Here is a 12,391-nt window from a genome sequence, read left to right as displayed (position 1 = left end):
GTTATGGAATGCTAAAACTGTGGGGGTAATTCCAAGTTGATCGCAGCAGGATTTTTTTTAGCAATTGGGCAAAACCATGTGCACTGCAGGGGAGGCAGATATAACATGTGCAGAGAGAGTTAGATTTGGGTGGGTTATATTGTTTCTGCGCAGGGTAAATACTGGCTGCTTTATTTTTACACTGCAAATTAGATTGCAGATTGAACACACCCCACCCAAATCTAACTCTCTCTGCACATGTTATATCTGCCTCCCCCGCAGTGCACATGGTTTTGCCCAGTTGCTATCAAAAATCCTGCTGCGATCAACTTGGAATTACCCCCTGTGTCAGGGCATGCTGGGGTGTGTAGTTCTACAGTAGCTGAAGTGCAACAGGTTGCCCACACTTGATTTACTGTGGCACATCATACGTACAAGGTGCAAATATGCTTTAATCCTGCTGCACTGCAGAAATGCCTTTTTATCCAATAGGTGGAAATTCCAGAATTATGCTTTCATATCATTAAGTATGTATGTATGTATGTATGCATGTATGTATGTATGCATGTATGTATGTATGTATGTATGTATGTATGATCTATATATGAATAGCCTAAGGATGATTTTTAAGAGTGACTTATTTCTATCAAGTCGTTGTCTGAGCAGGGCACATCATACACCAAATGAAAGCTCTTAGGGCCTCATTCAGTAGTGATTGTTTGTGTGATCGCCTGTGCTGTTTCCTGATTATGGAATTTATTCACAGATGAATGCAGATCGCTGCATACTCTGCCAGATCTGCATCCATCACCTCACATGCTTTGGGCTGCCCAGCACAGGACAAGGCCGACCAGCCTGTGTGACTGGCCGCCTCCTGATGTATGCGCAATGAAATTGCGGATGCATCGAATTAAGGTTAACCTCTGGTAGTGCAGCCTGACATCATGCAGCAGCCCCCGAAAACACTCCCGGACCGCCCCGTTCGGCCAGTCACGCCCCCCTCCTCAACACCGCCCCGCGAATGCCGGTCACTGTCAATCATTTTGCAGCCGCATCCTTCCGGGATGCTGCAGCAAAGTGTAAGCTTGCGCAGGCGTGATGCGCCAGCAGTGCATGCGCAGTTTGCCGAAACAGGCAAACTGTGCTGCGGGCCACATCAGCAGGCAACCCTCCGTAAGCCTCTACCTGATTGACAGGCAGAAGTATTCTGGGGGTTAAGCCGGGATGGCCAGCATTGCCGGAAACAGGGGTGTGTCGCCCCCATTTTCCGGGAGTGGCGAGGCCTAGGTCTGCATAAAAAAATGCAGATTTCTTGGCCTCGCAAGGCCCCCTGTGATGGCCAGTCTGCGTAATCTGAGGCTTACTCAGCTTCTGGATGCGGCTTCAAGGAGATGCGTCACGCACGCGCACTGCTGTCTGGTAGTGCAGCCTGACATCATGCAGCAGCCCCCGAAAATACTCCCGGACCGCCCCGCTCGGCCAGTCACGCCCCCCTCCCTCAACACCGCCCCGCGAATGTCGGTCACTGTCAATCATTTTGCAGCCGCATCCTTCCGGGATTCTGCAGCAAAGTGTAAGCTTGCGCAGGCGTGATGCACCAGCAGTGCATACGCAGTTTGCCGAAACAGGCAAACTGTGCTGTGGGCAACATCAGCAGGCAACCCTCCGTAAGCCTCTACCTGATTGACAGGCAGAAGTATTCTGGGGGTTAAGCCGGGATGGCCAGCATTGCCGGAAACAGGGGTGTGTCGCCCCCTTTTTCCGGGAGTGGCGAGGCCTAGGTCTGCATAAAAAAATGCAGATTTCTTGGCCTCGCAAGGCCCCCTGTGATGGCCAGCCTGCGTAAGCTGAGGCTTACTCAGCTTCTGGATGCGGCTGCAAGGAGAAACGTCACGCACTCGCACTGCTGTCAGACCAGATGGAAGCGGTCGCTGTATGTGGACACACGGCTGCGCCCTCTCTGAATCAGGCCCTATGTGCATTGTTTTTCATGTCTGTAAAGCGCCTTGAGTCCTATTGGAGAAAGAACGCTTTATAAAAAAAAAAAAAGTATTATTATTATTATTATTATTATTATTATTATAACTATTGACATTGTCTCTGTTCTCTTGCTCAACACAATACAATTTAGGTAACCCAGTTTGTGGCACAAATTTGCAATGTAAACAAATTAGTGTCTTTACTTTGGTTATTAGTATACTACAGTATGTCAGTCTTTAGTAGTATAGCATATTCAAAATGGGAGCATTTTGGGGCCTCCCCTTCAGTAGGTAATCTGGAACAGATGGTTTTCCAGACTGCCTGTTGATGGGGGAGGTCCCAAAATGTGTAGCAGGAACCCTGGGATGCTATTAGCACAATCCTTTCTCTGGTCCTATCGATGCTAATGACATTGCTACATGCTTATTGTCACTTGTCATATTTAACTGCAACTTTGTGCTACTACAGTATTTCATTAAAAAAAAGTTTCACTTTGTCTACGTGACAATATTTTCTTTTTACTAGCTCTTCTAGAAGTATTCCTCAGAACCTGAAAAACATAAATAGCATGGTATACAATTGTTGCTTTCCGTTCAGTTGTTTACAAGGATGATGTATAAAAAATAGGTCTCTGAATTTTAATACAATATCTTGTTGCATTTTTTTTTAAGTTTGGACATGTCAAAATGTTTCATGTGCTTCTGTTATTTAGGGGGGAAAAACAAATGTTTTTAAAATTGTTGGATCACATTTAGAGAAATGTAGTATTGCCTACCTACTGCAGGTGCTCTGCACAGCGCATTGTAAGGCGTTATGGGTCAATGGGTCAGTCTGGATAAGGTCGACAGTCAATAGGTCGACCACTATTGGTTGGCATGGACAAGGTCGACATGTGAAAAAGGGTCAACACATAAAAAGGTTGACATGAGTTTTTTTAATGTTTTTTTAATGTAATGGAGTTGTTTTCTCCATAACATGATGAGGAACCCCAATTAGTGCACCGCGTCCCATTGCATGGCTTCCTTCGCTCAATGGTTACTATTCACAATTGTAGTACACGTGTATGGTAAAGTGTGAAAAAGTTGAAAAACAGATTTATTTATTTTTCCAAAAAAAACTCATGTTAACCTTTTCCCATGTTGACCAATGTCATGTCGACCTTTTAACAATGCCAACCTTCTGTCCATGTCAACCTAATGCATGTCGACCAATAGTGGTCGACTTTTGGACTGTCGACCTAAGTACAAGGGACCCAGACCATGCATTCTCTAATGATTGGCCAAGCCTTTGTGGTGGCTGGCCACACCCCTAAACATGAGCCCCTACAACTGCATTCCCCCCGGTGGGCCCTTCATGCCCCAGTCTGACACTGCATGAGCCCCTTATTAATATCTGGATATGGGTCCTGTGATGCCACTATAACCTACCAGGCCCCATGTTCTGCTCCAAAAACAGCAAAAATGGGTCTCTTCTGAGCACGTTCAGTCCAGCACATGCAGCCCACACAAGAAGATCTGCTCTGTGCTTTTCAGAATATGGCATGGTGCTGAGGAGTGTGGGGACTTCAGAAGATGACAATCCCGCGTGCCAGGTTCCCCACACTTCCCTCATAACCTGCTGCACCCATGGTAGTTCTGTCACTGACTACAGGCATCATTATTTACCCTCTCTTTAATTTAGAAAAACAAAAACAAAAAAAACAGTAAAGTGCAGCTCCAAAATATGCAGGAAAAGCATATAAAAGTATTTCATTCATAATCATACAAAAACAGTAATTTAAAAAGCATGGATTATTAAATGGACAAAGCATTAAAGTATTTGCAAGTACAATTAGGATACGATATCAACATGGTGACGTAAAATGCAGACGGGTAGACAGCCTTCCAAAATATGCTTGTATGAGTGCTGGTCTCCTCCATATAGGGCTTATATGTAAGTATAAATTACTGTGCCAATTACTGTAAGTGATTTCATAGTTGTTCCTGTTACAAACAGGCTTGATTCTCTGACTAAGGGATTCATTGGCCTTGTCAAATTTCTCCTACTGGGACTATTAGAAGATTCTGACTTTTACAGGCTTACTCAGCAGAGCCATGCTTACACAATGCAGGAAATCAATTGCTGGGAATAAAAATGTTACCTGGACAGACATCTGGCAAAGCATCCTATGGTCACTCTCTGTAGCTGGGACCACCCACAGCTATATATCATTAAGCAGTAATGCAGTTTTATTCTTACCCCCAGAGCTCTACGGACATCAAGTGCCGTCATGCTATGTACATTTTTAAGGGCAATTTCATATATACCTTTCAGAATGCTATAGTGAGAAATGCCCCTTTCTGCACACTGGGAACTGTGATTCACCTATCACACATATCTTATAAAATACTACATGGTCTGAGGCAGCACTACACAATCACACGTTGAGCAAAGGTTATCGCCCAATCTTTGTCTACAGGAGGAAGAAAAAAGGAAACACATTCTCAGCCAATCAGAGATGGTTGTGATGGTGCAAACACTGCAGACCACAGGTTCATGCTGACAGGAATACTGATACACAGTAAAGTGTGACAGCACATAACAGTGCATTGTATTCCAGGTTCTCACATAGGGGGAGATGAATCAAGCCTCAGAGGGCGATACAGTGGAGAGAGATAAAAAAACAACAAGCTGATGGGTTGGTATTTTCTCTTTCTAAACTTTACCTCTCTCCAAGGCTTTATACATCTCCCCCATAACCAATAAACCCAATCCAAATGATATACAGAACCCAGAAACTCTGTGACATACACCTAATAGCCGGGGAGCCATGATGCTTTCTGAGCTTTCAGTATAACAGTCAGGGGAGAGATTTATCATACTTTCTAAAGATGACAAGTGATGTTTCCCATAGCAACCAGATTCTAGCTAAATTTATACAGAACAGTAAATACAAAAAAATGATAGTCGAATCTGAGTGGTTGCAATAGGTGGTATACGTTCTAGATACCGACTTTCAGGATCCCAGCAGTCTAAATCCCGACACCGGAATCCTGACACCCATCAGAACACCAATGCCGGATCAAGAAAAAGTCAAGATCCCGACGTTGGAATCCTGACAGCCGGAATCCCGAAGGTAAGTATAGCTGGCAGGGTTAGGGTTTGGCTGTAAGAGTTTAGGTGCCACTGGGGGGGTTAGGGTTACGCTGTAGGGAGTGGGATGTTAGGGTTAAATTGCGGGGAGGGGGGGTTAGGGTTAAGTACTAAGGAGGGAGGATTAGGGTTAGGCTGCGGAAAGTGAGGGATTAGGTTTATGCATTAAGGGGGTTAGGCTGTGGTAAGGCAGGGTTAGCGGGGTAAGGGGGAGTTTGAATACTTACCTCTCCCCTGTCGGGATCATGACCATCGGGATGCCGGCATCCATACTGCAAACGCCAACATCCCATCCGCCGAGTTCACATACGGATCCCCTATAGGTAACACCTTCACTTGTCCTCTATAGAAGGTTTAGTAAATCTCTTTTCTCTTCAGTGCTGAAGGTCTGGACCACCCAACAAATGTATTAACAAAGTAAGTTAATTACATTTTTTTGTATTAAAGTATAAATACAAGGAATTAGTACTCTACTTGTTTTATATGCAGGTGTCAGATTTAGCAAACTCAGCAACAGTGATTACCAGAAAGGTTAGCAGAGGTGTTTTTTAAAAAAACCTCACTGATAGAAATGAGTTGTAATTCACACCTATGCACATAGAAAATGGTAAATGATGCAAAAAACATTTAGTTATTTATGTGTTTTTACATTAGGAATGGTGGTGGGATAACCATTGATGGTGCCATAGGTGGTTAACACTGATGACATGAAACCACTGACGGAGCATCATCAATGGATATCCCTGCTATGGGGATTGGTAGGTGGTGGTCCAATCAGAGAAGGAAGGTAGTACTTAGTGCACCACCAGGGAGCAGGGCTAAGCTCTGTGCCTCCTGTGCTGAGAAAATAAAGTCACTGCCTCACAGCCATTTATGGCCAATTAGCATTGGATCTTCGCCATCAATGACAACACCATTGACCATCATTTACAAACCATCAATGTATGTTAACCATCAATGATCAATAATTGTTGCCCATTGATGGTCAATGGCCATCTCTATTCTACATGGGTTCTTGAACAAGATGACAACTTAATGTCTTGTTGCACAGATGTTTACAAAAAATGCAGATTGAACATATAGGGGTCTAAGTATTAAGCCTTGGAGACAGATAAAATGGATGGAGATAAAGTACCAGCCAATCAGCTCCTAACTGCCATGTTACAGGCTGTGTATGAAAAACGATAGAAGCTGATTCGTTGGTACTTTATCTCCGTCTACTTTACCTCACACCAAGGCTTAGTACATAGACTCAATAATATTTATAAACACATAAATGCATAATAAATGTATAAAAACATCTGTTCATATGTGTTTTGCTTGTAATTTAACATGACAATAGAAATGCAATGCATATGTCAGTGCATGTGTAGCCTTTCATATTATTGCAATAAGTCTTATAGATATATGTTCTAAAACAGAGCTGGCCAAACCGGTCCTCGAGATCTACCAACAGTTCATGTTTTCCAGGCCTCCTGGAGATCTCTAGAACTGTCAGTTAGGAATGAATGCAGCAAATCTTAATTAGTAACGACTACACCTGTGCACCAGCTAGGTGGCCTGGAAAATGTGAACTGTTGGTAGATCTCGAGGACTGGTTTGGCCAGCCCTGTTCTAAAGCATGCATGTACAGTATAGAAAGAACTGTTTCCACCAATATAGTACAAAGCACTAGTTAGATCTGAGATACAGTAAAAAGAAATTCATGTACAATTTCTGAGTAGACAACGACACATGAGGAATTGGTTCAAACAGTAGATTAATGCGAGAATTGCAGAAATATGCAGAATATCATATATATGTCTTGTTATAATTGTAGGCAGGGATGCAATTATATCATGTCCTTTCCGCAGAGTCTGAATTATGCCTGGAGATAATCTATATTTTAAGATTTAAAATGACTTTTCTTCATGTTCACAATATGATTTCTATTATGAAATAATGAAATGTGCAACATTTTGAAATAAAATTTGCTCTTTATGTGCTATATTTACATATCATCTTTAAGGATGTTTTCCGAGGTGTTACGTTGTTGTTTGCAATACACTTTAATTAGACTAAACAAGCTTGTAACAGTTTCATCGCAATAATATGTGACATGGGGGCCTGATTCATAGTTACATGCAAACCAAAATATCGGCGGACTGTGCTTGAATCTGTGTGACACTGTGCGTGTGCCATGGAGGTCTTGTGACATCGCTCGCAGAGAGTATTTATTTGCAAAGCAATTGACAGGCAGGGGGCATTTGGGGGAGGTAATAAGGGACTGGTGGCAAAAACGCATGACTATTTTTGATGCTTGTTGGTGTCTTAGCCCCCGACTACAAGCCCATATACAGCTGCAATGGCTCTGGTGCCTTACTACCTGCATGCAAAGACTCATGTGCGAATGCATTAGTGTACAATGGGCCCAATTCAGAGTTGATCGCAGCAGCAAATTTGTTAGCAGTTGGGCAAAACCATGTGCAGTGCAGGTGAGGGACAGACATAACATGTGCAGAGAGAGTTAGATTTGGGTGGGGTGTGTTCAAACTGAAATCTAAATTGCAGTGTAAAAATAAAGCAGCCAGTATTTACCCTGCACAGAAACAAAATAACCCACCCACATCTAACTCTCTCTGCACGTTATATCTGCCCTCCTCCCCTGCAGTGCACATGGTTTTGCCCAACTGCTAACAAATTTGCTGCTGCGATTAACTCTGAATTACCCCCAATGTACATCACTGAATCAGACCCTTATTATTTTAGTTTCCAATACAAACACCTAAAATAAATAAATAAACTGCAAAGAAAATGCCTTATCTGTCTGTATTTCCTCCCTACATTTGTGTCAGCAGAGAGCATTCAAACAGGAAAACATGTACATCTACATCCCCTATCATTTCTATAAATCAATATACATAAGTAAATGTGCTAGTGGTAAGGGAGAGAGGGGCTAGAGAACAGCAGCCAGCCCAGTAGGGGCTAGTGATAAACTGTTTCCTGCTCATATTCCTCTACAGATGGAGAAATAGACAAGGCAATTAGCAGTGACATGCTATTAAATTAACCATATGCCCCTGAACTGAATGACCGGAGTCAGATAAGGTACCTGATTGTGTTACTGATAGATGTAACCACTGTAATGTAGAATATTCTCACCCATATATGCTATACCTTTATTCTACATATTCTGTTAATATCAGCAACTTTCCTTTGACTGTTAGAATTTGAGCACATAGGGTCAATGCAGATTCACAGCATCCAGATCTGTCACAAATATCATCCCAAGGGAGGAGGGAGGGCTGCCTGTCCCTTCTTTCTCGCCTTTTACACATGTCGATGCTAATTCACTAAACAAATCAGGCTAAACAAGAGGAAATCAGCATCATTCCCATAGTGAATCACTGTAATTAAACCTGTTTAGGGGTATTATGCTTTGCTTCCTGTGCAAACTGCTTTTCTCATTGCCAGTCAGACGAGTCCTCATGGTTCTTCAGGAGAAAAGATAATTTAACAGCTACAAAACATCCTCTGGTTTGTATTTCTTCTCAGTGTTCAAACCACAGGGCTTAGTGATGGAGCACTGCGCATGCGCCCGGGTGTGGTCAGGACCTGGGGCTGCCAGAGAGCTGACAGTCACACAATGCTACATGGTGGTACAGCTGCTCGTTGCCTTTGTCCCCTCCCTAAAGCTTATCCGTATTATAAAAGCTCCTATGGTGTATTTTTTTTTCTTTTTTTTCTGGGGACGTTTGTGGAAGCTGAGCTAGGGATAACCTCTCATTTTCCACACCAGCGTGTGGGCATTGCCAAATGCACTGTAAGTGGTGCCCTGCTGGGAGTGGGTTATGCCACTGCTGCAAACCAAAGAGGTGGTGTTCTGTCCTGTAGCATCAGTGTCGTATGTGACTTTCCACCAGGTCTAATCAATGTTGTTTTTTTACACTTTTAAGCTACATTTCCAATGATGCAGAAATAAGAGGTCACTGAGAACATGAAGAAATGTCTAAAGTTCCACTGACACCTTGTAGATAGTTTTCTGGTGTAGGTCTTGACATCAGCTACATTACTGTATGAGGCAGCAGTTCCTGAGTGCAGCCTCTCAGCACCAAGGACAGCTCTGCTGAGACATTCTGCTCAATTGTGCACTGAAACTGATTACAGTACATTGCAACAAAACGGAATATATTGCAGGATGTGTTATCATCATTTTACCGTAGGACACAACAGGTGCAATTCATTGTACACTGCCCCTCTGAAATATATGTACTTTGTATTAATAGAAATGAGACCGTGTATGATCAGATGACCACGGATAAAGAGTGTGTGTGTGTGTGTGTGTGTGTGTGTGTGTGTGTGTGTGTGTGTGTGTGTGTGTGTACTGTACATATACACACATGCACACACACACACACACACACACACACACACACACACACACACACACACACACACACACACACACACACACACAGCCACTTACTATATCACACTTGTCACCTTTGTCCATATACTGTCTATATATATATATATATATATATATATATATATATCTATATATATCTATATATATATTGTGTTTATACATATGTACAAATAATATATAGTGTGTGGGTGTAGCAGGAATATATTCCTTTTTAGTGTGCTATTGTAATGCATTATTACCCTTTCAGCACTGGCATTATGGTAAATTGTACATGATGTCGACTTGCCAGTAGCAACCAAATTCCATTCCAATTTTTATGTAATGCATTTATCTGGAATGTACTATTGAAATAAATGGGGGGGTTCTGCCAAGATTTCGAAGACAAGCTGCATTATTTCATCTACGTCTCAGCCCTATTGGCGATCAATATTTAATGCTTAGAGATTGAAACTTCAAATGAATCATATCAGGGGATTATTGCAACCAATCTGCTTCAGCCTAGACCTGCTAATTATTCATGGGCTCCTGCCTCTGTGCTCTTTCTCTTGCACAGCCCCACAGTGCTGACTCAGTGCCTTATACAATCTTTTCTCCTTCTCCTTCCACTGCTGTGGCTGCTGGATCTCTTGCATTCACATCCTCTGAGCATCTATATACAACACCATGGCTAAAACAGCAATAGGTAAGGACTTCAGTATATTATATATATTCACCTCCAGCACTGTGTGCATAGATATGGATGTACTGTATTATATTACATTTTGCAGTATTAGTATCCTTGCAAATACATGATTCATTATTTAAGGCTTTAAGCTTGGTATTGCACTATCCTGGATTTTATGGCTGAATGTATACAGATTTATTTCGATAGTATATAGAATTTTTTATTATTTCATTTATTATTTATTTAGCCATCCCAGAACTGTCATATGATGTCTTGTTCATATTACCATGTTACTTATTTGTGTGGCTATTCTGTTTTATGTTCATTAAGTACAGAATAAGGTGTCAGACCTGTGAACAGGACACGCCCAATGCACTGATGCATATATTCCTGAAATGTAATGAAACTTAATATTATCTCACTGAGTTTTAGATAATGCTGGTAATGATAAATATGCATTTTGCTATGTCAGAGATTATCCCATACTGTGGGGTGAGGCAATGATATACAAAGGATATATACAGTACCTGCACTTCTATATTGCTGGCATTATGGCACAATGCAGACAGACCCCACCCATCTGCCTTCTTTCTTGTTCACAGGCAGCACTTTCCAGTCTCTTAACATGTTTCAGCTGCACTCTTATTATTGTATAAGACATGGGAGCATCTACCAAGCAATTAATATGTCTTTCTGGAGTGAAATCAACACATAGCAGTTCTACACAAGCCATTTCAGTGCATATTCCCAAGACAATTGTCATTTAATAGGCAATGATTATGCATTTGATTTTAATACATGTTGAATCCTTGTAACATTTAGCAAACTGACATCATTACGTCCATCCACCTTTGTTCATGTAATTAATACTCAGTGAAAGTGGAAAATATATGAATAAGTCAGTTTGCTGACAACTGAGAACCAGATTTTTTTGTCATTTTGTTGTTTAACTCCATACATTCTATCATAGCACAGGTTCATTATTAATTCCCATTAATAGAGATATTATTTTATACATTGAAGAAAAGCAACATTTAATGTCTGTAAAGGAAACTGACACGTAAAGGGCAGGTCGTGATTCTACTTTAAATACTGTATATAGCATAATATTGAAATTCATTTGAGCTATTTCATTTATAGAGCATGCCACATATATATTAATGGTCATTAGCAGGATCAAAAATATTATTTTGCGGATGTTTGTCAGGGACCCCACTTGCCAATGAACAAGCAATTTTGACTCTCCAGTTCCCCTATAGAGGTTTCCAGAGGAGGGGTGAGGGCCTCTGTGACAGCTTTACATATAAAGGGAATGAACCTGAGCTATGGGAGTCTGGCCAGCCCTGCAGTGCTAAACATGCACCACTCCCTATTGCAGCAATATAGTAATCAGTATTGATAATTTGTAGTCAGTGGAAGACTGATCACTGCAGAAGACCACTTTATGAATTCTGTGGCTGTGTATAGCTGTCATTGTTTGATGTATGGATTCACGTCTCATCAGTCATAAATGTGTCTCTGGGTATGAAGGAGGTGTTTCAGATCATCAAAATTGCTCACCAGACTTAATGATTTGATTAATTAAGTGTGGCTGCTAATTGGCTCATGCCTGACAAGCAGTACTTTTATGTTGTATAATATAGTAACTTAGAATCCACATATAGCAACAACAAAAATCACAATAACAAAATGTATACAGTATATGCATTCTGGAAATTGTATTTCTATCAATTATATTTTATGTAATTACTGATGTGTCTGTATTATATGAGCAGACATATGCAAAATTAAGTGTGTGTGTGTGTGTGTGTGTGTGTGTGTGTGTGTGTGTATGCTGTAACAATTGTGTAAATCTGTATAGAACATACTACAAATTGTGTTTCCAAATGAGACAACACAGGGGATTATGGGGTGATAATCAGTGGCTTGTGTCATGTGCACTTGGTGCTTTTTATCTATGTCCACGGATATTACAAAAAGGATAAAACAATGGCTTTTTCATTCCTGCTCCTGGGAGTGTTTCTGTGTGATACTGATCAGCGTGACAGGGGAAGATCTGAAACCACTGCCACCTGGTGAGTGACAAGAAAACAGCAAGTTATTTGAAAAAATAAAACTCGCTGGTTTGCAATTTATAGGAAAACCTCTGGAAGGCCATTACAAGCCTGAAGAAAACATTAAAAGAGAAAGAACTATGATTTTTCTATTTAATTAACTGAAATGGAAGA

At 41.3% G+C, this 12,391-nt stretch overlaps 1 protein-coding gene across 1 annotated transcript in view; it reads left to right on the top strand.

The window, feature by feature from the left end:
* The first annotated feature begins 9,966 nt into the window (after nt 1–9,966).
* STMN2 (stathmin 2) overlaps nt 9,967–12,391 on the top strand; it is an 81,194-nt gene continuing 78,769 nt past the window's right edge. The window contains exon 1 of the mRNA XM_063923941.1: nt 9,967–10,181. Coding sequence (XP_063780011.1) covers nt 10,163–10,181 — 19 coding nt within the window. The 5' untranslated portion in view covers nt 9,967–10,162. The remainder of the gene's footprint in view (nt 10,182–12,391) is intronic.

Source organism: Pseudophryne corroboree, chromosome 5 (assembly GCF_028390025.1).
Source record: "Pseudophryne corroboree isolate aPseCor3 chromosome 5, aPseCor3.hap2, whole genome shotgun sequence".
NCBI classification, from domain to species: Eukaryota; Metazoa; Chordata; class Amphibia; order Anura; family Myobatrachidae; genus Pseudophryne; species Pseudophryne corroboree.
This window is presented reverse-complemented; position numbering and strand designations above follow the sequence as displayed.